Below are 24,189 nucleotides of genomic sequence, written 5' to 3'. Positions count from 1 at the left end.
TTGCTGCTTTATTTTTTTAAAGACAGGTGGCAATACTATTTTATTAGCAACAGATCACTAATTTCGCAATTCTTGATAATTCCGTAATATTAAATTATTCTCTTCACAATTTACGGATAACGATAAAGTTAATAATATAAAATTGAGTTTTTAAAATTCAAAAGAAATTATAGCGCCTCATTAAATGAGCTACTACAATGATGGATGATTTGCAAAAACTCGAATATTTTTCACTGGTGTCGAAAATTTGCACTGAACTGGACAACCATTTGGGATTAAATGATAAGGACTTGGCGGAGTTTATTATCGATATGGAAGAAAAAAATCCAACTTTAAATAGTTTTCGGGATGCATTATGCAACTTTGGTGCAGAGTTTTCAGATTCTTTTATAGCAAATTTACAACGCATAATAAAATTGATGAGACCCAAGTGTAATGATAATTGGCATTCAGGTAACGACAGTTTTAAGAGTAATAAAAAAAATAAATTAACACTTATGTTTCCTGGTTTGGCATTACCAAATGATAAATTTAGCGCACATATTAAAGATGGTGAAAAAAAAGATGACGTTGCAAACAATGCAACCGTCGATGGAAGTAACGACAAAACTGTTGTTGACGATCTAATGATGGAACTGGAATCATTGGCTCCAAGTGTTGAGGTTGCAACAAAAACAAAACAGCGGTCAAATAGTCCTTCGATGAAAAATCAAAAAACCGGAACAGATCCTATAAAATGCAATTGGAAACGTCTTCGTAGTCCAAATAGAAGGTCAAATAAACATCGCTCACGCGAACGGAATGAAAGAAAAAGAAGATCGAGATCAAAATCTAGGGATCGTACAAGGCGTCGCTCCCGTTCTAGGTCGCATGAACGCAGTAGAAAATATCGTTCTAGATCGCGTTCCCATGAACGCCGCCGTGACAGTAAAAGAGAACGAAAAGCAACGCCAACTCCAATGCCTGACGACCCTGAACCAGGCAATATTTACAGTGGTAAAGTTGAGAATATTGTTCCATTCGGTTGCTTTGTACAACTGTTTGGTCTTCGCAAACGTTGGGAAGGTTTGGTGCATATATCACAGTTGCGCTCAGAGGGACGGGTAACAGATGTTACAGAAGTTGTGCACCGTAATCAAACAGTTAAAGTAAAAGTAATGTCCATAACTGGACAAAAAGTTTCACTTTCAATGAAAGAGGTTGAACAGGAAACGGGTAGGGATTTAAATCCACTTTCCCATGCACCACCGCCAGAGCAGGAACATAGGGACCGCAATCCGGATAGACCATTTAGTAGTAGTACTTCCTTGCTTAATTTAAAGGTAAGTTTTAAAATAATTTTTTATGTCTGATTAATCTTATCTCTATTAATCTATTGCAGGGCGGAAATATGGATAACGATGAAAACGAATCGCGTAAGCGTGTCACTCGTATATCTAGTCCAGAACGTTGGGAAATTAAACAAATGATAAGTTCTGGTGTGCTTGATCGTAGTGAGTTACCCGATTTTGATGAGGAAACGGGGTTATTGCCCAAAGAAGAAGACGACGAAGCTGATATAGAAATTGAAATTGTTGAAGAAGAACCACCATTTTTATCTGGTCACGGTCGTGCATTGCATGATCTCTCACCTGTACGCATAGTTAAGAATCCAGATGGTTCACTGGCACAAGCAGCTATGATGCAGTCAGCACTTTCTAAAGAACGTCGGGAACAAAAAATGTTACAACGCGAACAAGATATGGATGCGTTACCAGCTAGCTTAAACAAAAATTGGATTGATCCTTTACCTGAAGAAGATAGTCGTACATTGGCAGCAAATATGCGTGGTATTGGTGCTGCACCCATGGAAGTACCAGAGTGGAAGAAACATGTCATTGGTGGCAAAAAGTCATCCTTTGGTAAAAAAACTGATATGTCTTTAGTAGAACAACGTCAATCACTTCCAATTTATAAATTGCAAGATGATCTTATTAAAGCGGTGTCTGATAATCAAATTCTAATTGTTATCGGTGAAACGGGTTCAGGCAAAACAACTCAAATTACTCAATATTTAGCTGAATGTGGGTTCACAGCACGAGGAAAAATCGGTTGTACACAACCTCGACGAGTGGCTGCCACTTCAGTAGCACAACGTGTGGCAGAAGAATATGGTTGTCATCTAGGTCAGGAAGTTGGTTACACCATACGGTTTGAAGACTGTACAAGTCCTGAGACTACCATTAAATACATGACTGAAGGTAAACAAAAATATTTTTACTAAATGATTGATTTAACTACATATTTTTTTATTTATAGGAATGTTACTTCGCGAATGTCTACTTGAATCTGATCTGAAATCTTACTCGGTTATAATGTTGGATGAAGCACACGAACGTACCATATACACTGATGTCTTATTTGGTTTACTGAAGACTGCTGTACAAAAACGACCCAAATTGAAACTCATTGTAACTTCTGCTACGTTAGATGCTGTCAAATTTTCACAGTACTTTTTCGAAGCACCCATATTTACTATACCTGGTCGTACATTCCCTGTTGAAGTGTTATATACTAAAGAACCTGAAGTCGATTATTTAGATTCTTCATTAATTACTGTAATGCAAATACACTTACGTGAACCACCTGGAGATATACTACTCTTCTTGACTGGTCAAGAGGAAATTGATACTGCATGTGAAATACTCTATGAGCGAATGAAAAGTTTGGGCTCTGATGCACCTGAGTTAATTATATTACCCATCTATTCTGCTTTACCTTCAGAAATGCAAACACGTATTTTTGATCCGGCACCTGCGGGTAGTCGAAAAGTGGTTATAGCCACAAATATCGCCGAAACATCTCTGACAATTGATGGAATATTTTATGTAGTTGATCCCGGGTTTGTCAAACAAAAAGTCTACAATTCGAAAACTGGATTTGACTCATTGGTGGTCACACCAATTTCACAGGTAGTAAAAATCATTATTTTTTAGTTTATCTTATTAACTTTTCGTATTTTCTTAGGCTTCTGCTAAACAAAGAGCTGGTCGTGCCGGGCGTACAGGACCTGGTAAATGTTATCGCTTATACACTGAACGTGCTTATAGGGATGAATTGTTACCTTCACCAATACCAGAAATTCAACGTACGAATTTAGCTTACATTGTGTTACAGCTGAAAACTATGGGCATAAATGATTTATTAAATTTCGATTTTATGGATGCGCCGCCTGTTGAGTCGTTAGTGATGGCATTGGAAAACCTGCACTCACTGTCGGCACTTGATAATGAGGGTTTACTAACACGTTTGGGAAGACGGATGGCAGAATTTCCTTTAGAGCCGAATCTTTCGAAAATGCTTATTATGTCTGTAGCTTTGCAATGCTCCGATGAGGTATTAACTATTGTCTCCATGTTGAGTGTACAAAATGTATTTTACAGACCTAAGGATAAACAAGCACTAGCAGATCAGAAAAAGGCAAAATTTAATCAAGCTGAGGGTAAGTATATTTAAAATCAAAACAAAATAATTTCTTTTTTTTTAAGTTTGCTAACATTGTTTTACTTTCATAGGTGATCATCTAACGTTACTTGCGGTTTACAACAGCTGGAAAAACAATAAATTCTCCAATGCATGGTGCTATGAAAATTTTGTACAAATACGCACACTTAAACATTCACAAGATGTTCGAAAGCAGCTGCTTGGCATTATGGATCGACATAAACTGGATGTTGTATCAGCAGGAAAAAATTCTGTGCGCATACAAAAAGCAATATGTTCTGGTTTCTTTAGAAATGCTGCGAAAAAAGATCCACAGGAAGGTTATCGTACTCTGGTAGACTCTCAAGTTGTTTACATACATCCGTCAAGTGCTCTCTTTAATCGACAACCGGAATGGGTTATATATCACGAGCTTGTACAAACTACTAAAGAGTACATGCGAGAAGTAACCACCATCGATCCTAAATGGTTGGTGGAATTTGCACCATCTTTCTTTAGATTCTCTGACCCCACAAAATTAAGTAAATTCAAGAAAAATCAACGTCTTGAACCTCTCTATAATAAATATGAGGAACCGAATGGTTGGCGCATATCCAGAGTTCGAAAGAGAAGAAACTAAGCTATGTAAACGATTCATTTGTCGATACATTATATTATATAATTGTATATTAATATTAGAATACGTTTAAATTGTATATATGAAAAATTGATCAAATATATTTAGTGCTCTTTATTAACATAAAGATGAAAATTGGAAACTATTTTTTTATATTATTATCTATTAATTGCACTCAAGAATTGCTAATCTGCATGACATATAGACATCATCCAAAGTTCCAGCAATTTTCATTTAATTTACTATTATCGCTTATTAGTAAAATCTTTATTAAGTTGAAATGTTTTTAATGTCGTTGCAGTGAGTTATTATTATCTTTTATGTGATATTAATACTTCGAACAGCGCGGAACGAAAATTTTAGAGAAATAACTTGTATTTGATTTTGATGTTTTGCGATTTAATTCAGTATGTCTACAGCTTTACTGATATATCAGTAAATTAATGTTTGAGACACTGAGAAGTTAGCGCTATCCCATGCTAGTGAGATTCTGACGCAAAAAAATCGCAAAGCTGCTTGAAACCTTGTGTAGACTGAAACTGATTAAATATGCCGAGTTGTCAAAAATAAATTTATATTAAATTAATGTTTCAGACCCTGAGAAGCTAGCGCCATCCCATGCTAGTAAGATCCTGAAGTAAAATAATCGCAAAGCTGCTTCAAACCTTGCGTGGACTGTAACTGATTAAATATGCTGAGTTGCCAAAAATAAATTTATATTAATAAACGGGAGGACATGTTTTTGATTACTTAATTTTAATCAATGTAATATGCATGTTCTTATTATTGTTCAAATTTTCTAACTGATAGCTGTCAAAAGTATATTCAGCACTTTTTGATTTTACATTCAGCAAACTTATTAGTTCTTGAAGAATATCATAAGTTAACTGTGGTGAGATACGAGTTCTGTGTTTACATGTACCCAAAGCAGCACAATTGTGGTATCAACCGCCAGACAACAATTTTATTAGAAATCAGATCGTATTTCACTGAAATTAAAAATAAAATACTAATTAGTTGATATATTTATGCAAAAAACGCAAATATTACTTGAAATGTTTTAAAAAAATTCTTGAATATTTATTTACCACACAACACTCTGGTGAGTTTTTGTAAAAGATATGGCATCACTTCTTCATTGCGCACAGCTGACGATATGTATATATACGAACTTCTGCACCTCATTCATTCAGCCAAAATACCTCGTTTATAAACAATACTGAAAATGTTTGTGGACTGAAATTTAATACAAAAAATAAATTTAATTCAATCTATAAATTTAATAAAGTAGAATTATGGAGGATTTACGCAAACTCGAATATCTGTCACTGGTATCGAAAATTTGCACCGAACTCGATAACCATTTGGGAATAAATGATAAAGACTTGGCGGAGTTTATTATCGATCTGGAAGAAAAAAATTCAACTCTAGATAGTTTCCGTACCGCACTGCATAGTAATGGCGCAGAATTTCCAGATTCATTTGTTGCCAGTTTGCAACGTATAATAAAACTAATGAAACCCAGTAGTGACGATGACTTCAGCGATAATGTAAATGTAAAGAGTGGCAAAAAAGAGCAACTAACGCACATGTTTCCGGGTTTAGCATTACCAAATGATAAATTTAGCAAATATGATAGTGGAAACGAAAGTGAAAGTGAAAGTGAAGCTGAAGAAACTAATACCGAAAGTATCAATGCTGAACCTGTTAATAATGAAGATAAAGCTGTAGTGGATGATCTAATGTCGGAACTTGAAGCACTAGCACCAAGTAACGACGATAAACAAAGTGAGAGTAAGGAAAGAACAGAAGTAAAATCTAGATCAGATAGACGTTCAAAAAGTCCACATAGAAGCAGAAAACGCGAAAGAGAACGTAGTAAAGAACGAAATCGGGAACGTAGTAAAGAACGGAATCGGGAACGTAGTAAAGAACGAAATCGGGAACGTAGTCGTGATCGCCGTTCATCTTCCAGATCAAGGCAGCGTATGGACCGTCGTTCGCGTTCAAGATCCAGACATCGTTCTGATCGCCGTAGAAAGTCAAATGAACGTCGGCATCGGTCACGTTCACGCGAACGTAATGAAAGAAAAAGAAGATCGAGATCAAAATCTAGGGAGCGTACGAAGCGTCGCTCCCGTTCTAGATCTCATGAACGTAGTAGAAAACATCGTTCTAGATCGCGTTCCCATGAACGCCGCCGTGACAGTAAAAGAGAACGAAAAGCAACGCCAACTCCAATGCCTGACGACCCTGAGCCAGGCAATATTTACAGTGGTAAAGTTGAGAATATTGTTCCATTCGGTTGCTTTGTACAACTGTTTGGTCTTCGCAAACGTTGGGAAGGTTTGGTGCATATATCACAGTTGCGCTCAGAGGGACGGGTAACAGATGTTACAGAAGTTGTGCACCGTAATCAAACAGTTAAAGTAAAAGTAATGTCCATAACTGGACAAAAAGTTTCACTTTCAATGAAAGAGGTTGAACAGGAAACGGGTAGGGATTTAAATCCACTTTCCCATGCACCACCGCCAGAGCAGGAACATAGGGACCGCAATCCGGATAGACCATTTAGTAGTAGTACTTCCTTGCTTAATTTAAAGGTAAGTTTTAAAATAATTTTTTATGTCTGATTAATCTTATCTCTATTAATCTATTGCAGGGCGGAAATATGGATAACGATGAAAACGAATCGCGTAAGCGTGTCACTCGTATATCTAGTCCAGAACGTTGGGAAATTAAACAAATGATAAGTTCTGGTGTGCTTGATCGTAGTGAGTTACCCGATTTTGATGAGGAAACGGGGTTATTGCCCAAAGAAGAAGACGACGAAGCTGATATAGAAATTGAAATTGTTGAAGAAGAACCACCATTTTTATCTGGTCACGGTCGTGCATTGCATGATCTCTCACCTGTACGCATAGTTAAGAATCCAGATGGTTCACTGGCACAAGCAGCTATGATGCAGTCAGCACTTTCTAAAGAACGTCGGGAACAAAAAATGTTACAACGCGAACAAGATATGGATGCGTTACCAGCTAGCTTAAACAAAAATTGGATTGATCCTTTACCTGAAGAAGATAGTCGTACATTGGCAGCAAATATGCGTGGTATTGGTGCTGCACCCATGGAAGTACCAGAGTGGAAGAAACATGTCATTGGTGGCAAAAAGTCATCCTTTGGTAAAAAAACTGATATGTCTTTAGTAGAACAACGTCAATCACTTCCAATTTATAAATTGCGAGATGATCTTATTAAAGCGGTGTCTGATAATCAAATTCTAATTGTTATCGGTGAAACGGGTTCAGGCAAAACAACTCAAATTACTCAATATTTAGCTGAATGTGGGTTCACAGCACGAGGAAAAATCGGTTGTACACAACCTCGACGAGTTGCTGCTATGTCCGTAGCAAAACGAGTGGCGGAAGAATTTGGTTGCCGTTTGGGGCAGGAAGTTGGTTACACAATACGTTTTGAAGACTGCACAAGCTCAGAAACTGCAATAAAATACATGACAGATGGTTAGGTAAAATATTTTCAACAAAGTACGCAAAACTAATATTAAATGTTTTAGGTATGTTATTGCGAGAATGTCTAATGGAGTCTGACCTGAGATCATACTCGGTTATAATGTTGGATGAGGCGCACGAACGTACCATACATACTGATGTCTTATTTGGATTACTAAAGACTGCTGTACAAAAAAGACCGGAATTAAAACTCATTGTAACTTCTGCTACGTTAGATGCTGTCAAATTTTCACAGTACTTTTTCGAAGCACCCATATTTACTATACCTGGTCGTACATTCCCTGTTGAAGTACTATATACTAAAGAACCAGAAACGGATTATTTAGATGCTTCATTGATTACTGTAATGCAAATACACTTACGTGAACCACCTGGAGATATACTACTCTTCTTGACGGGTCAAGAGGAAATTGATACTGCTTGTGAAATACTCTATGAACGAATGAAAAGTTTAGGTCCTGATGTGCCCGAGTTAATAATATTACCAGTCTATTCTGCCTTGCCTTCAGAAATGCAAACACGTATTTTTGATCCGGCACCTGCGGGTAGTCGAAAAGTGGTTATAGCCACAAATATCGCCGAAACATCTCTGACGATTGATGGAATATTTTATGTAGTTGATCCCGGGTTTGTTAAACAAAAAGTCTACAATTCAAAGACTGGTATGGACTCATTGGTAGTTACACCAATTTCGCAGGTATTAATAAAATTTTCTTTTTAAATACAGTTTTTTAACACATCTTTTTATGATTAGGCTGCTGCTAAACAAAGAGCTGGTCGCGCCGGGCGTACAGGACCTGGTAAATGTTATCGGTTATATACTGAACGTGCTTATAGGGATGAAATGTTGCCAACCCCAGTACCAGAAATTCAACGAACTAATCTGGCTATGACTGTGCTGCAACTTAAAACAATGGGCATAAATGACCTTTTGCATTTCGATTTTATGGATGCGCCGCCTGTTGAGTCATTAGTGATGGCATTGGAAAATCTACACTCACTTTCGGCACTCGATGATGAAGGTTTACTAACACGTTTGGGAAGACGGATGGCAGAATTTCCTTTAGAGCCGAATCTTTCGAAAATGCTTATTATGTCTGTAGCTTTGCAATGCTCCGATGAGGTATTAACTATTGTCTCCATGTTGAGTGTACAAAATGTATTTTACAGACCTAAGGATAAACAAGCACTAGCAGATCAGAAAAAAGCGAAATTTAACCAAGCTGAAGGTAAGTACTCATTTCTTAAGTAAACTCGTTTCTCTTCTAAATTAACTAATTTTATTTTACATTCATAGGTGATCATTTAACGTTACTTGCGGTTTACAACAGCTGGAAAAACAATAAATTCTCCAATGCATGGTGCTATGAAAATTTTGTACAAATACGCACACTGAAACGTTCACAAGATGTTCGAAAGCAGCTGCTTGGTATTATGGATCGACATAAACTGGATGTTGTATCAGCGGGAAAAAATTCTGTACGCATACAAAAAGCAATATGTTCAGGTTTCTTTAGAAATGCTGCGAAAAAAGATCCCCAGGAAGGTTATCGTACTCTGGTAGACTCTCAAGTTGTTTACATACATCCGTCAAGTGCTCTCTTTAATCGACAACCGGAATGGGTTATATATCACGAGCTTGTACAAACTACTAAAGAGTACATGCGAGAAGTAACCACCATCGATCCTAAATGGTTGGTGGAATTTGCACCATCTTTCTTTAGGTTCTCTGACCCCACAAAATTAAGTAAATTCAAGAAAAATCAACGTCTTGAACCTCTCTATAATAAATATGAGGAGCCAAATGCTTGGCGTATATCCAGAGTTAGAAGGAGAAGAAATTAAAATCCATATATCATTTATTAATGATAAAGATTATATTTGCATGTTCGTATAAGTTTAAATAAGATTTAATGTTAGAAAAAATATAATAACTTTTTCTCAACGATTTAATTGTTAATTAATTGCATTATTTCTTTAAACAATTAAAATTATATATGGTTAAACTTAGTAAATGTCTATTATATTTAATATCTTAGTCAGGATATTTATTGTGTTGGAAGTCAGTCCCTGTTGCATGGTTTATGGCATTGATCGACAGTCTATAATGGCTCTATAACATAGATCTTTTTATATTATTTTTATATTAACTTAAACTTAATAGTGAAACCTTTTTATGGTAATTAATTAACTTCTCTTTAACGTATTTATTTGTTTAAGTATTAACAGATACATACGAAAAAAAGATAAACTAAAAGCCTAAAAATTAGTTTTTATTTTATCTTAATCACATAAGCATTTTCCAACAGAGAAATAATTAAAAATCTAAACTCACAAGTACTCTGAATATAAATGAGCGTATATATATATTATTAATATAAAATACTGTCATTAAAGTTTAATTTTTTATTTTTAACACATATTAAAAGTCTTAACGTTTGAATTATTATTGTTGTTTGTGACTAACAAGGATAATAAAACTTATAAATAAATATAAATACATAAATTTTAACTAAACCAACTGTCACTAAAATACAACCTTGCTTCAGTGTATGAGGTGTGGTGAATTTCTATTGCAACGTGAATAAGATTGTAAACAAATAACGCAAAACTAGAAGTAAACAAACGAAACAAAATAATTATAGCCCATACAGAAGAAATATGAATTCTATATCTAATGAGCGATCACATCATGACATATTGAATATTTTTGCAACTGAAAAGTCAAGTGAACATGGCTTTTTACGTGTAAGTGCACCGATGGTGCGCTACAGTAAATTAGAATTTCGCAAACTATTGCGCCAAAACGGAGTAAAATTATGTTTCACACCCATGATTGTGGCCGATTCCTTTAATAGAAGTGAAAAAGCACGACAGAATGAGTTTACCACAACTTTCGATGATAATCCATTAATAGCACAATTTGCGGCATGTGGTGTGCAGGAATTCGTTACAGGAGCACAATTAATTTACCCTTACGTGGATGGTGTCGACTTGAATTGTGGCTGTCCACAATCTTGGGCAATTGCAAAAGGCTATGGTTGTGGTTTACTACGCAAACCAGAGATTGTACATGATATCGTTCAAGAGGTACGTAGAACATTGCCTAGTAATTTTAGTGTTTCGGTAAAATTACGTTTACTTAATGGGCAATCTGTAGAGTCTACAATAGAGTTAGCGAGACAGTTGGAAATGTGTGGCGTTACGTTTTTAACAATACACGGACGTACAGCTTGGCAACGAACTTCCGATCCACTTAATATACCGGCTATGGCTGAACTTAAACAGTCTTTGCGTATACCATTAATAGTGAATGGTAATGTACAAACCTGGCAAGATGCTGTAGATTTACATAATCATACAGCTGCTGATGGTGTTATGGCTGCACGTGGTCTACTTGCAAATCCTGCACTCTTTAATCCGGCCTTTAAAGATGTGCCGGACACTACGTTAACGAGTGTGCAACAATGGCTGGATATAGCAGCTAAAGCTGAAGATAATTTGACTTTTCAATGCTTTCATCATCATTTGGTGTTTATGTGGAGCAGTCATATGAATCGCAAACTACGTGTAGAATTTAATAATTTTACTAAAAAGCAACAAATTTTGGATTTCTTTAAAGAGCGATATGATTTAAGTCCACTGGTGGCTTCAGATGCAGATAACTTCGATTACACTGATTGTACATATGAACATGTAAATATGGTGCAAATCGTAGAGGATAGCTTAAATAATGACACTTGGAATGCAGACACAAATGGAAAGTTTTTCAATGAATTTAGTAAAGAAATGCAAGATGATGCATTAGAAAATGATGAATTTGAATTGGGAAATACTTTCTTTACGGAACTTGAATAATTTTGTACATAATAAGTAGTCATTAATTATGTATTTTTTTGTTAAGTTAGAGTATTAATTCATTTAATAAAATGTTTAATTGTGAAACTACATAAATGTTTCTCCAAAAGCTGTTTACATAAATTTATTGAGAGGAAATTAAGTTTAATTTTAAATTATTGTTATTGTAAATTGTTAATATTACGTTATGGCAATGAGTATTTAATACATAGGGTATGCATCAGTAAGAAATTTAATATATTTATGTCTGAATAATTTATTTTTAATAGTAATATATAATTGCAAATAGTATGAAAAGTAGAGCAAGTGTAATGTATATATGTAATCTGTATATAATGGACTATTGCAAAAATAACAAATAGTTGGCTAATCGCCACTCGAAAGGTATTCATGTGAAAGTTTTGAATATCTCATACGCAATCAAAACAATAATTGGAAATATGTGCTAATGAGTTATTATTATTCGAGTTATACGGGATATAATTTATCCCGTATGATTAGTAAAAATTTAGAATTTTTATTTATATTGTATAAAAGTTTTTTTTATAATTTTTATACAAATTTCAGAAATTTTTTAAGTTAAAATATTGGACATATATTACATATAAGAAGGTATATAAATATAATGCATTTCTAACTCAATCAAACATTGTTCTTAAAATTAATTTAATAGTAATAAGTTTTATTGAAGAATAGTCATAATAAACATCGAAACCTAAATTATATACACTTTGTTAATAAATACTAACACAAATAAAATGTTAGTTTTTGTTTTTAACTTATATCAACATTTTATTTCAAATCTTCAACAAAAAAAAAACTTATTGTTATAAATTTGTAATTTATGCGCTTTTAGTATCCTTTATGTCCACGAAAACGTGTCCTATTATCCAACTGTAAAAATAATCAAATTTTCGTAAATATCCATTTTTACATACCAAAAAAAAAAAAAACTTACCAATGAACGTTTACATTCAAAAAATGTATTCCTTAAAACCTGACACTCAATAGGAACATTATGGCTTTGTAGACATTCACGTGGTGTTTTCTTATCCTACAGAAATAGAAAATATATTAATATATTTTTTAAGTATTATTATTTGATAATTCCAGCTAACATAAAGGCGAACCAAAATTATGCAAGTGTTCGAATATGTTTTGAAATCAGCTTTTCAACTTTTAATCAATTTACTAAATTTTTACCTTTCGGCAACAGTCACTCTCCAGTAAGCACATCTTTAAATCAGCACGCACTCCGGCACAGGTTGATGTGTCAGCAAGCTTTTCTTCACCTTCATAGCGCATCATCTTGAAGCCGTTTAAAATAGATTTTTCTTCTACAATAAATAAATAATGGCCACAAACATTTGAAGTCAAAAAATCTTAACAGCTGTCTAAAAGCAGAGTTGCATCATGTTATACAATTTATGTAGTTGCATTAAATTTATGTTAAGATGAGATTGACTTATTTTAATACTTTAAAAAATATATATTTTATTTTTGTTCCATTTATTGCTATAAACAAATCATTCAATTTTTATTCTGATTTATACTTCATATCAATTATAATAGAAATCAATTCATACTGATAAAAACAAATTATTTTTGTCTAAATATCTTATAAAAAACTTTAAGTAAACATTTAATAACAGACCAGCACTTTAATTGTAATAAATCAATTTTATGATTCGACCGTGAAAACATTTACATTGCATTCATCACAATTAAAAATAATTATTAATTCAAGTATATCCCATTAAAAGCATAGGATTTCTACAAATTGTTTCTGATTCCAAGAAGGGCAAAGTCTGCGTCACGGCACCACTCGTCTACATATATAAACAGTCAGTCGCTCGTCTCTCCTCTTCCACTGGGCTACAACAACAATAACAAATTTTTAGCTAGCATATGTTACAGTATTATGCAGTTAGCATATTATGATAATAGCTTGAACATGTCATTACAAAATTACTTTCTATTCTGTTCTTCACAAACAAAAAGTACCATGGCAACCCTCTTCACCGGCAACTTGACAATTGTCACAATCAAAACAAATTTTTGCTTTGTTTTGATTTTACCATTTGTTGTACATTGAAACGAAAACTTTGAAAACTTTTACTTCTAAAATTATATTTTTCTACAAATGCAAGAGTTTCAAACATAATGTCCAAATTAAGGTACCTCAAAGATAATATATTTTTTAAATATGTGTAATAAAATATATATTTTAAAGTAGCATATTACCTAGCCAAAGGTTTTGGATTACAATAAAATCAATTGGACACAAAAGATGTTTGCATACCACAAATAAATATCAGCAGGAGCATAATTATATCAATTGGGTAAAACCTTCAATTGGACAGGATTCTGGTCTTCAAATTTATAACTGTGTAGCAAAAAAAAATGTACCACTTATATTTCCTTCTACGGATTATATTACGTGGTACACGTGTGGGCCTACTGTTTATGACTCTGCACATTTAGGACATGCTAGCTGCTATGTAAAATTAGACATAATTCAACGCATAATACGTGATTACTTTAAACTGAATTTAGTAACTGCAATGAATATAACAGATATTGATGATAAAATTATAGCCAAAAGTAAAGAAACTGGTGTTAACTGGCAAGAAATCGCGCGATTCTACGAAACAGAATATTGGGCTGATATGAAAAAATTAAATGTTAGTGAACCAAATTTGAAAATTCGCGTTACTGAACATATGCCAAAGATAATAGCATTTATTGAAAATGTTATTGCGAAAGATTATGCTTATTGTGGCGATGATAAATCAGTTTATTTCAAGGTGCAGAATTTTCCATATTATGGCAAATTACAAAAATTAAATTTAACAGCTGTTGAAACAACTGTAACACCTACCACAGTTGGAGCAGTCAATAAAATGTCAATTACTGATTTTGCACTTTGGAAAGCACAGAAAACTCCAGATGAACCAGCATGGGCAGCACCTTGGTCAAACGGACGACCAGGTTGGCATATTGAATGCAGCGTATTGGCTAGTTTTTTGTTTGGTAATAAAATAGATTTCCATGCTGGTGGAGTGGACCTACGATTTCCACATCATGAAAATGAAGAGGCACAATGTTGTGTTTATCACAATACCAAACAATGGGTGAATTATTGGGTACATACAGGTCATTTAAATGTGAAAGGACAGACAGAAAAGATGTCAAAGTCGCTAAAGAACACAATTTCTATAGCAGAAATGTTATCAGTGTACACAGCAGATGAGTTTCGTATGGCATGTGCGCTATCAAATTATAGAAATGCAATGGAATATGGTGACGAACTAATGCAAACTGCTAGAGCCACTTTAAATAAGTTTAAAGATTTTGATAAGGATTGTCAAGCTTATTTACAAGGTAAAAAGAAAAGTGTCAATTTGGATGGCATTGAAATTCTTAAAAATCTTAGTCATGTTAAACGCCAAGTGGATGAAGCAATCAAAAATGATTTCGATACGTCGCATGTTATTCAGCTGTTACTTGAACATAATACGAATATCAGTCGTGTCATTAACTCTGGCACAGATACTGGTTTGACTACAACGAGTTGCTTGGATACGATTGCTGCTGTTAGCAATTACATGCAACAAATTTTACGAACATTTGGTTTTGCTTTTACTATGCAAAATGCTGCAGACTCGGTAATAAGTGATTGCCATGTTAATGTTAATGAGCTGCTGGAAGATTTACTTCGTTCACGCAAAATTATTCGCGATCGCGCAATTGCTACTAAAAACAATAAGCTCTTTGAAATTTGTGATGAATTAAGAAATTGCTTACAATCGCATGGTATCGAAATACGCGATCATAGTAATGGCAGTTCCTGGAATTTTACTGGCAATAAAAAGTAAATATTTTCTTATTGGATTTTTCTAATAAATATTGTTGAAAGATTTGTAAATTTTATGCAATAATGTTTTTATTTTATTTATAGTTTAAGATGTTTTGTTACGTAGGAAATAAAATACGCTACAAATAAAAATATTATATTTTATTATTTTTATTAATAATGATTATTTAAAAAAGGGTCTATTGTGCCCTATTGATATATTAATAATGATAGTTTGTAGTTTATAAAATTACAAACTAACATGCATAAATATATATATATATATTTACAATAACTGTATATATTGTTTGCAATGATAATTCTCTTCATAATAAAAAATAGTTTATGTGCTTCTCAATTATATTATTGTTTTTTTTTTTTTCTAAATTCAATATATATTATGTTCAGTTAAAATTATAAAATTGAGCATTCTATACATTTTAGCGGTTGTAATGAGTTTTCTGCAGGTTTAAATTATTTGAATATAATTGAAACGAGACTCGTTCTGTGCTTGCTCACAAAATTTGACATTCGATGTGTCAAAGAATTACAAACAATAATATTATTTGGTCTAACAAAGGCAAACAGTTCTTCTACGCGAATTCAGCGATTTTAATATAAATTTTAAACTATTAAATAGGTTTAACAGTTCAATAGTCTTGTAAATTTAATTAAAAGCATTTTATTTAAAATAATTTGTAATGATTACTGAAGAGAACGACTGTAATGATGGAGGCACAAGAACAGCGAAAAAAGTATCAACAAGCGGTGCCGGTAACAGCTTTATTCCTATGCCCAAGCATATACCATTTCCAGATTGCAGTGGTTCTTCTGAAATAGTAAATGAATTGATTTTGTTTCTATTTATATCGTGTTGTTCAGCGATGCAATTTATAAATATATATCGCACTCTTTGGTGGCTACCAGATTCATACATCAATCATACAGTGGTATGTACCAGTGCATATGTTACTAAATTTTCCTATATGTATTAATGTATTTTAATTTTTCACAGAACATTTATCTTATTGATCCTTATTTGGTTGCATTTCTATTAGTATTCAGTTCTCGTCGACTGATTTATTGTGGCTTTTTACATTGTTTTGATAAGCTCCCGCGTAGTAAAAAACTTCGTTATTATCGTAAAATTGCACGTTACGTCTACGGTGGATACGTTTTGTTTGAACTTTGTTTCTGTGCATACCGAATTGGTTCACGGCATACATATCTCTCCATATTTGTATTATTTTATCCGTAAGATATTTCTATACATATGTACTATTATTCATAACTATGTAAATATTTTTTTTAGCATCATTGTCTACTTGATTATGTTCGGTTTTCGTATGGAACCATTTTTACGAAGCTCATGTGTTGTAGAAGGTGCCTATCTAAATGGTATGCCAATGCATTGCTGCTCCTCTAACCCAGCAACTATACGTGAAGAAATTGATTTGTTGCGTATTGATTTTAATAATCGTTTTAAACAGATTATGTTCACTGCATCAATTAATGCCTATTACGCTGGTTTCTTGCCGTGCGTATTTGCCGTTTCTATAAATTATAATTTTTCTTGGATTGCGCAGCAAATCTTCTTTATGTGGGTTAGTGGCTTAACTATGTGTACAGTTTTTATGTTTCCATCCAAATATTGTGATATATTGCATCGTGCTTGTCTACATCTTGGAATGTGGGTGCCTTTAAATGCGATGGCTTCTATTGGAAGTGGTGTACCACCGCTTGCTTCACCAGCAGTGGCGTGGAGTAAATCAGCGTTATGGTTTAATAATATTATAATCAAGTATAATGGTGAGTTATATCGTTGTTATGGGCCAGTAACAGTAGCATTACCTGGAGATTCCACACATTCGAGATTTTATGTAAGTTGTAATTCGATTTACTGTAAATGTTATTTTTATTAATTTACTTTCAATATTTAAATTACAGAAACTTTTTAGTTATCCTCCCACAATATATATAGTACTTTCTATTGTTCAAGTCACCATCATCTTTTCTCAAATCGCTGTGCTCTATAAGACTGTTGAATGGCATTTTATCTTATCAATTACTTTCGTTGCTTTTACAAATCAATTTACATTTTATAAACTATTTCGTGATTATTTATTGACGAAACGGGTTTACAGTTCCGAAACCGCCATAATTGTTGGTGACAAAAAATCGCAAACAAAATTAAAGGATAACTAAGTTTTCTATTGTTTCACCCTTCACAGCAACTGTGTGAAAATAAATATTATAAGTTTGTAAAGATGTATTTAACACAATAATGGTGTTATCAGAGTTCACATAAGCTATTAATGTTCTTATTAATCGTAATAAAATTGATCGATTTAGCAAAGTTAATCTATACATTCTATTAATATTGAAGACATATAATTCCACTGATTAAATAAAACTGTTGTAAAAAGATAATTGTTATAAAGCATTGTAAAAAACTCAACTTATAAATGAAATTGTATAACTAATATATCATGTAGCAGCTTTGTAAAATGAAATGATCTTGTATTATTAAATATAAATGCGCATACAAATAAACACCGTGGAAAAGAATTGAAAGAAGAGGAAAAAATACAATACTTATATGTGTGAAGGGTATTAAAGCTTCGGCAAAGCCAAAGCTAACTTTCTTGTTTTTGTTTTTATATTAAATATGTTATATAGATTTAGTTATTTATGAATCGACTTATATATTTATATATGTTCTGATATTGTAAGGAAATATTTTAAATACTTTTTATAATCAAAAAAAAAATTAATATAAGATTTTACATTTTATACTATAATAATATAATACATGTTATAAACATATAAAAAATATATGATTTTAAGAAATATATAATTGGCTATATAAACGAAAAAAATGTAGAATATCTTTCTGATTATCTGGCTAATTTTAATTTCTCGTTTTAAAACAACTATTTAAAGAACCGGTAATTTTATATTAAATAAAATTTAATATTGCTGGTGGAAATAGTAGGCAAGTAATTAAATTTATGTCAACAACAAAAACTTCCTCCCATTCTTCAGAGACTTTCTTTATTCATTTCTTCATATCATTCTTCTATTTTTTCATAATCGAAATCAGTGAGGTGTTTAAGTGAATCAGACTGTTTATATCATCAATACTTACCACTTAGCGTTCTGCGATTTAGGTACGGAAATAGTTCCAAATTCAAATATTTAACTAATTTTTTTGGAACCTATTATAATGATATGTAGCAAAAATGCTACATACCACCCTTGTACTCTTTGAAATTCTTTTGTTTTAATCATCAGCAATATCAAAGGAAATAATGAATCAGATAATTTTAAATTGACTAGAAACAGTTATTAATCTCTGTAATAGCAGTAAATTTTTATATATACTGAGTAGACACAACACAGTAAACCAACCCCAATTCATCTATATTTGGATATCTGCAGTCAACATGTTATCTTGTTTTCTGTCAACAATCAGCTAGTGGTAGGTAAACACTTAAAATTATTCAGGTTCCAAATTAAAAAGACTAAATATCAAGAAGAATTATAACGAGCTTACGTTTACAAATTAGTTCAGCTGATATGTGACTCCATTCCATTTGTTAAAATTATGCTTTTGCCTTACAATTTTTTCTATCTACATTAATTTTTTCCAACCCATCCCAAATTCCCTCTATCCTTATTTTGTACCTTGTAATGTTGCATTAAGATCGTGTTCTTATGCTAGCATAACGTTTAGCAATACTGGAATATATATGAAATGATATAATGTAATATAAATTATTTTATCTACTATGTCATCTAATAAAAGAGTACCAATAGAATGTGAAACTAATTTGTTGTTAATAGATAAGGTCAGAAAGGAATAGAAGCTCTTTTAAAATACATTATAAAAGTAGAAAAGTTAATAATTAATTACATTATTTTAATTTATTTAAACAAATTTAACACATATAAATTAAGAACTAATAAAAAATTTAATATTTTAATTTTTTAGATTTTATTCTATTCTTTTTGTCTTAACCAAATATATTGTTGATAGCCTTTTTCATACTGGACTTAAGTGCTTTACTTTCGAGATCAACTTGTTGACGATAAACTGCATATTCTTCTAAGACATTTTCATCTAAAGGACCCCAATGTCTAGCAGGCTGGCTAATGGCAACAATTTTCTAAAATTTCATTATTATAGAAATTCATTGAATGGGAAAGACTCAAACTTTACAAACCTTAAAAATGTTTTTCTTTCCCTTTTGCTTTAATATGGCGTATAAAGCCCAACCTGGTATTTGTAGCAGACCTACAGCTGCTAAACACCAACCAAATACTAAAAAATAGTTCAACATTTAACTAGTTTCATTATGATAAACAACATCTGTCAAGCTTACCATGAGCTATAACTGGGTAATCTACATTTTTATAGGTGAGTGGTTTCATATCAATCAATGTATATATCAAAACAGCCAACATCAAACCAGGTGTGATTAAACTCCAACATATGCGCCAATATTTACTAGTTTTTATGCCAATCATAAAATGTATGTCTTGACAAAAACGTTTTACTCCTATAAGTAATCAAAAAGATTACAATTAATATGTACCATTACTGTAAATCTAACTTACCATAAACCCAACTAACTGCTACTAGTTCACCAATAGCTAAGACGAGTGCCGTGAAGGAAACACCATAAAAATCTATTAAATTCAAAACAAACTGTCCACCAGGAGTCATGTAAACTATGCTCACTGTAAACCCTAGCACTGCTAAACTTAAAGACAGTTTCCAATTTGTTGTTCTTTTGAACTGATCCCGTATTACGCGTATAATACACGAACCCATGCCGACAGTACTTCCGATGCCTAAAACGAATAACATCAAGAAGAAAAGAACCGCGAATGCCTTTTAGGTAGTTTTGCTTTAAAGCGCCAAGGGCGCAATGTTTTCATCGATACGTACCTGTGGTGCAAAGTCAAATTTTGCTATAGCATCCGGATAAGATATAAAAGCCAAACCAGCGCCGCCTTTAACAACATGAGCAATATCCTTGGCACCCGTTTTAAAAGCCAAATTACCCAAAATACCGAAAGTGATGCAGCCTGCTATAATCGAAGAACACGAGTCCATAGTAGTGATAATAACAATGTCACTGAAATATATAGTTTAATAATAAAAAAGCGATATAATTAAATAAAATCAAGATGTTACTTACTTATATACATTTCTCTTGAAGTCATTGTAGGAAGCGTAGGTAATAAGTGTACCAAAACAGATGGCTAAAGAGAAGAATACTTGCGTCACTGCAGCATACCAAACCTGTAAAATATGAAGGTATTAGTCTCTGCTTTAATTATTTCTAATAAAATTCTTTATTTATATTACCAATGGATTTAGTAGCTCCTTCCACTGTGGTTTAAAGAAATATATTATGCCGTCAAGTGCACCCGGTAGGGTGACTGCACGAAAGAGTAATACTATAAGCACCACATATGGGAAAATGCCTAGGAAATAAGCTGCTTTACCCGAGCTTTTTATGCCACGTATTAGGACTGCCCCTATAATAAACCAGGCTACAGCTAAACAGCCTACTAGCTCCCAATTTGGTAAACCGATTCCATTATTGATATCTGTTTGTTCATGTAAAATCTCTCTTCTGAAAATGCAAGAAAAATATGTTAAAGAATGTTACGTCCACTGCATTTAAATATATGTACATACTGAAAATAGAGTTCGGCTGATGACATGCGACTTCCATTAATGTATTCGGTGCTGATATTGTAATCACCTTCATCTAAACATATATCACCCCATTCAGAACGACAAAAACTCCACGGTAGTACTTTGGAAAAAGATGCAATTAGAAAGCGCAAAGTAAGCGCCATAATACTAGAGTAATATGTTATGGAGGCAGTTGTGGCAAGTACCTGACCTGCGGTCACTCCTAATCAAATACAAAAAATATTTAATTTAATTTATAAAATAAAAAGGTACAAGATTAGTTACAAAGTTAAAACAGTATTGATTATAAAAGCGGAAATAAAAATATTCAAAGCGTTTTGTTTCTTATTAAAAACTTTCAATAGAAGTTATTGTTTCAACTAACTAATCGGAATTGTTAGATTAATAAAATAATTCAATAATGTTATATATTATTATATAATTATCTTATATATTAATATATAGGAGTAGGTCCTGTTTACACTCTGTTGTGCAAACACTATCAATTGAAATAGAAAGTGATCTTAAGTTAAGTAGTCTCTAGCTTCTTCTTTTTTTTGTTATCCTCTACTCCCAGTGGAGCATAGGGCTTCGTTATTTTCACTAGCCACTACTATCTGGCTTCGTGATCTCAAATTAAGCGGTTTCTCGCTTAATGGTTTTTCGCTTAATTGCGTCTAACTTACTGGTCTCTAGCTTAGCAGCTTTAAGTTTTGTGCTTTCTGGCTTACTCTGATTTAGTGTTCTTAAGGTTAGTGGTATATAGTTTAGTGGTCTCCAGTCAAGTGATTTCTAGGTTAGTGTTATCAAGCTTTCCAGTCTCTAGCATACTGATTTTTAAGTTAGTGTTCTCAAGTATAATGATGTCTAGTTCAACTTAATGGCGGTCTCAGTTTTACGGTTTCTAGCTTACTAACCTCTAGCTTTGTTGTTCTCTAATTGTGTTCTCTAATTCAGTGATCTCTATATAACTTGACTCTAGCTTAGTGGTCTCTAGCTGAGCGGTCTCTGGCTTCTTGGTCTGTTGATGTTTGTTTTAGCTATATTTTAGTTTATTTAATATTTTTCTACTGTTTAAAGTTGTTTTTTTTTGTGTTGTTACTGCCCAAAGTATTTCACAATCTTAACCCTACCGATATATATGAGCCTTACACCTTCAATAGAATCATTACCGAATTGATGAATTCACTAATGTGTCTAGTATTCAAAAAAATTGTAGTACGAACTGTACTAGAATAGTTCAGAAGAATTGATTATAAAGGAGTGAATGAAGAAATGGAGTTTATTTATAGATTGATTTCTGATATCAGAACTGTGGTAGAGTGATCATCCAATTTTGAAATTAAGAACATTTAGTTACTATTTCATAACAAACATAAGCATAATATCTGTTCTCATCTGAATCATATTCTAATTTCATGAATAATATTTACTGTATTAATAATATTAACAATATTAAAATCGTAGTGATATAATAATTAGTAAGTATATGTATATATATATGTGTGTATTTTTACAGTTTAATTTCGTTTCAAATTCTTTGATTATATGATTTGAATATACCTTTTAATATTGGTGCTAGATCAAAAGCTTTAATGCATCCACGCCCAGAAAATTGTCCTAGAATTATTTCCAAATAATAAACTGGTCGACCGATTATGAATAAAACGATCAGATAAGGTATAACAAAAGCACCACCGCCATTTTGAAAAGCAATATAAGGAAAACGCCATATATTTCCCAAGCCCACTGAGAGTGATATACATGAGAATAGAAACTCTATGCCATTACCCCAAGTTTCTTTAGGTTTGCTGGTACGCTCTGGTATAGCTTCTAATATGTCTCTTGATTCCTTTTTGTCGGTATTAAGTTTTGAAAACTCATTCTCAAATGACATATTTTTTTATATTATTTTATTTATACGTGAAAATTCAAATTTTAAAAAAGTTTTTTATATATATGATATTTGTCTTAAATTTTTTTAATGTTTAACTCGAATACTTTTTAACTTGTCTCTAGAATGGCTCGTTAGGTACTAATTTTAATGCGTACTAGCTAGGAATGTTGATACTTAATCTGCTGCTAGTAATAATCACAGATGTGAAATAAAGAAATAAACTTTATGAGGCTTTTATTTAATTAAATCAAATGTGAAAATTACTGATTTATAATGGCGCTACAATAAAAGTTCCCACTCTTCATACTATAGATTTACATGAGGCGTATATGTCAAGTTTAATTTTGCAAATATGACAGATCACTACTGACTTTAGCATTTCTAGACTTAGGAGTCTTTAGGAGTAAGGAACTTCTATTTCCTTATTGTTGCCACTTAAGGCTACTTTCTTCATTAGAGGGATTAGACTGGCTATATTTATCCTTTAAATAGTACCGGTAGCACTCATATAATCACATTTTTATGAGTATTTTCACTTAGTTCTGTAGTATATCAATCTGTAGAATGTATGTATACATTTAAAACTGGTTATTATCTGCGTATTGCAGTTGATAATATGGTCGTGTGCGAGTTAGGCTAAGTTGATGCTAAACCAAATGGGAGATTTTTTGGGATTTTTTGCACTGCACACATTTTGCCATTTATCAACACGTATCGACACATCAATACATTATCGGCACAACTTAGAATTTCCCTCATTTAGAACGCAACTTAGCCTAACTCGCACACGACCTATATATATTATCATAAAAAAAAAATTAATTCATTTATTCGAGCAAGGAATATTCATATGCAAACCCTTACTTTGACACAATTTTATCTATGAATGTCAAATCTGAATATTCAAAAGTAGTGTCATCGACAAGTGTTCATATATTCATATATTATCATATAAGATCTAATTAAATACATATGGTCTAGCAATAGACTGATGACTTATTGAAAGGTGCTGTAGCTTTAATATACAAATAATATTAAGAGTTTAAAATATCATAAGATACCTCAAATCCCAGTGCATTATTTTGTTAGGTTACATTGAAAGAATGTCTTTTGATAAAAAATTTAAACAAGCTCTATTCGCACTGCTCTTTGTGAAAAGAGATTAAGGCACCTGAATAATATAACATATTAAGCCATATACCATATTAAAAACTGCTAATAAACAAGTTGCAAAAG

General features: G+C 32.6%; 7 protein-coding genes across 10 annotated transcripts; 5 read left to right on the top strand and 2 right to left on the bottom strand.

The window, feature by feature from the left end:
• The first annotated feature begins 64 nt into the window (after positions 1–64).
• LOC119673805 (ATP-dependent RNA helicase DHX8-like) lies at positions 65–4,235 on the top strand. 2 transcript variants are annotated; one of them, XM_038084865.1, is made up of 6 exons: positions 367–453; positions 536–1,322; positions 1,382–2,240; positions 2,299–2,951; positions 3,007–3,481; positions 3,555–4,235. In XM_038084865.1, the coding sequence occupies exons 2-6, from the start codon at positions 627–629 to the stop codon at positions 4,100–4,102; spliced, it is 3,231 nt and encodes a 1,076-aa protein (XP_037940793.1). In that variant the 5' UTR covers positions 367–453; positions 536–626; the 3' UTR covers positions 4,103–4,235. The 2 variants fall into 2 exon arrangements, with proteins under 2 accessions (XP_037940792.1, XP_037940793.1); XM_038084864.1 differs by having other exon boundaries at positions 65–1,322.
• An 889-nt stretch (positions 4,236–5,124) lies between these two features.
• Positions 5,125–9,628, top strand: LOC119678004 (ATP-dependent RNA helicase DHX8-like). Its single transcript, XM_038089612.1, has 5 exons — positions 5,125–6,702; positions 6,762–7,620; positions 7,674–8,326; positions 8,384–8,858; positions 8,927–9,628. Exons 1-5 carry the CDS (start codon positions 5,395–5,397, stop codon positions 9,472–9,474), a joined length of 3,843 nt encoding a protein of 1,280 aa, XP_037945540.1. The 5' UTR covers positions 5,125–5,394; the 3' UTR covers positions 9,475–9,628.
• Positions 9,629–10,129: 501 nt separating this feature from the next.
• Positions 10,130–11,533, top strand: LOC119686093 (tRNA-dihydrouridine(20a/20b) synthase [NAD(P)+]-like). The gene has a single exon (XM_038100559.1). The coding sequence runs from the start codon at positions 10,291–10,293 to the stop codon at positions 11,485–11,487; it is 1,197 nt and encodes a 398-aa protein (XP_037956487.1). The 5' UTR covers positions 10,130–10,290; the 3' UTR covers positions 11,488–11,533.
• A 731-nt stretch (positions 11,534–12,264) lies between these two features.
• On the bottom strand, positions 12,265–12,918 carry LOC119683937 (cytochrome c oxidase assembly factor 5). Its single transcript, XM_038097831.1, has 3 exons — positions 12,691–12,918; positions 12,446–12,541; positions 12,265–12,381 (listed from the first exon to the last, which is right to left on the bottom strand). Exons 1-3 carry the CDS (start codon positions 12,793–12,795, stop codon positions 12,340–12,342), a joined length of 243 nt encoding a protein of 80 aa, XP_037953759.1. The 5' UTR covers positions 12,796–12,918; the 3' UTR covers positions 12,265–12,339.
• Positions 12,919–13,549: 631 nt separating this feature from the next.
• On the top strand, positions 13,550–15,479 carry LOC119683841 (probable cysteine--tRNA ligase, mitochondrial). 2 transcript variants are annotated; one of them, XM_038097708.1, is made up of 2 exons: positions 13,550–13,664; positions 13,724–15,479. In XM_038097708.1, exons 1-2 carry the CDS (start codon positions 13,651–13,653, stop codon positions 15,363–15,365), a joined length of 1,656 nt encoding a protein of 551 aa, XP_037953636.1. In that variant the 5' UTR covers positions 13,550–13,650; the 3' UTR covers positions 15,366–15,479. The 2 variants fall into 2 exon arrangements, with proteins under 2 accessions (XP_037953636.1, XP_037953634.1); XM_038097706.1 differs by having other exon boundaries at positions 13,721–15,479.
• A 422-nt stretch (positions 15,480–15,901) lies between these two features.
• LOC119685190 (transmembrane protein 39A) lies at positions 15,902–18,041 on the top strand. Its single transcript, XM_038099415.1, has 4 exons — positions 15,902–16,293; positions 16,359–16,597; positions 16,656–17,223; positions 17,291–18,041. Exons 1-4 carry the CDS (start codon positions 16,045–16,047, stop codon positions 17,546–17,548), a joined length of 1,314 nt encoding a protein of 437 aa, XP_037955343.1. The 5' UTR covers positions 15,902–16,044; the 3' UTR covers positions 17,549–18,041.
• Positions 18,042–19,298: 1,257 nt separating this feature from the next.
• Positions 19,299–22,977, bottom strand: LOC119683749 (sodium-dependent nutrient amino acid transporter 1-like). 2 transcript variants are annotated; one of them, XM_038097581.1, is made up of 9 exons: positions 22,620–22,977; positions 21,057–21,279; positions 20,721–20,991; positions 20,551–20,654; positions 20,298–20,487; positions 19,964–20,240; positions 19,729–19,905; positions 19,570–19,667; positions 19,299–19,512 (listed from the first exon to the last, which is right to left on the bottom strand). In XM_038097581.1, exons 1-9 carry the CDS (start codon positions 22,951–22,953, stop codon positions 19,360–19,362), a joined length of 1,827 nt encoding a protein of 608 aa, XP_037953509.1. In that variant the 5' UTR covers positions 22,954–22,977; the 3' UTR covers positions 19,299–19,359. The 2 variants fall into 2 exon arrangements, with proteins under 2 accessions (XP_037953509.1, XP_037953510.1); XM_038097582.1 differs by lacking the exons at positions 19,299–19,512; positions 19,570–19,667; positions 19,729–19,905 and having other exon boundaries at positions 20,060–20,200.
• Between the last annotated feature and the right edge of the window lie 1,212 nt (positions 22,978–24,189).

This window comes from Teleopsis dalmanni, chromosome 2 (genome assembly GCF_002237135.1).
Source record: "Teleopsis dalmanni isolate 2A chromosome 2, ASM223713v2, whole genome shotgun sequence".
Classification (NCBI taxonomy): Eukaryota; Metazoa; Arthropoda; class Insecta; order Diptera; family Diopsidae; genus Teleopsis; species Teleopsis dalmanni.
This window is presented reverse-complemented; position numbering and strand designations above follow the sequence as displayed.

Coding starts and splice junctions, on each gene's coding strand:
- LOC119673805 (XM_038084864.1), top strand. CDS start 198: ATGATGGATGATTTGCAAAAACTCGAATATTTTTCACTGGTGTCGAAA. Junction 1,323..1,381: donor CTTCCTTGCTTAATTTAAAG/GTAAGTTTTAAA, acceptor AATCTATTGCAG/GGCGGAAATATGGATAACGA. Junction 2,952..3,006: donor TGGTCACACCAATTTCACAG/GTAGTAAAAATC, acceptor GTATTTTCTTAG/GCTTCTGCTAAACAAAGAGC.
- LOC119678004 (XM_038089612.1), top strand. CDS start 5,395: ATGGAGGATTTACGCAAACTCGAATATCTGTCACTGGTATCGAAAATT. Junction 6,703..6,761: donor CTTCCTTGCTTAATTTAAAG/GTAAGTTTTAAA, acceptor AATCTATTGCAG/GGCGGAAATATGGATAACGA. Junction 8,859..8,926: donor GAAATTTAACCAAGCTGAAG/GTAAGTACTCAT, acceptor TTACATTCATAG/GTGATCATTTAACGTTACTT.
- LOC119686093 (XM_038100559.1), top strand. CDS start 10,291: ATGAATTCTATATCTAATGAGCGATCACATCATGACATATTGAATATT.
- LOC119683937 (XM_038097831.1), bottom strand. CDS start 12,795: ATGATGCGCTATGAAGGTGAAGAAAAGCTTGCTGACACATCAACCTGT. Junction 12,542..12,690: donor AGAGTGACTGTTGCCGAAAG/GTAAAAATTTAG, acceptor CTATTTCTGTAG/GATAAGAAAACACCACGTGA. Junction 12,382..12,445: donor TTGAATGTAAACGTTCATTG/GTAAGTTTTTTT, acceptor TTATTTTTACAG/TTGGATAATAGGACACGTTT.
- LOC119685190 (XM_038099415.1), top strand. CDS start 16,045: ATGATTACTGAAGAGAACGACTGTAATGATGGAGGCACAAGAACAGCG. Junction 16,598..16,655: donor ATATTTGTATTATTTTATCC/GTAAGATATTTC, acceptor TATTTTTTTTAG/CATCATTGTCTACTTGATTA. Junction 17,224..17,290: donor CCACACATTCGAGATTTTAT/GTAAGTTGTAAT, acceptor TTTAAATTACAG/AAACTTTTTAGTTATCCTCC.
- LOC119683749 (XM_038097581.1), bottom strand. CDS start 22,953: ATGTCATTTGAGAATGAGTTTTCAAAACTTAATACCGACAAAAAGGAA. Junction 19,668..19,728: donor TTACCCAGTTATAGCTCATG/GTAAGCTTGACA, acceptor ACTATTTTTTAG/TATTTGGTTGGTGTTTAGCA. Junction 19,513..19,569: donor GAAAGAAAAACATTTTTAAG/GTTTGTAAAGTT, acceptor ATGAAATTTTAG/AAAATTGTTGCCATTAGCCA.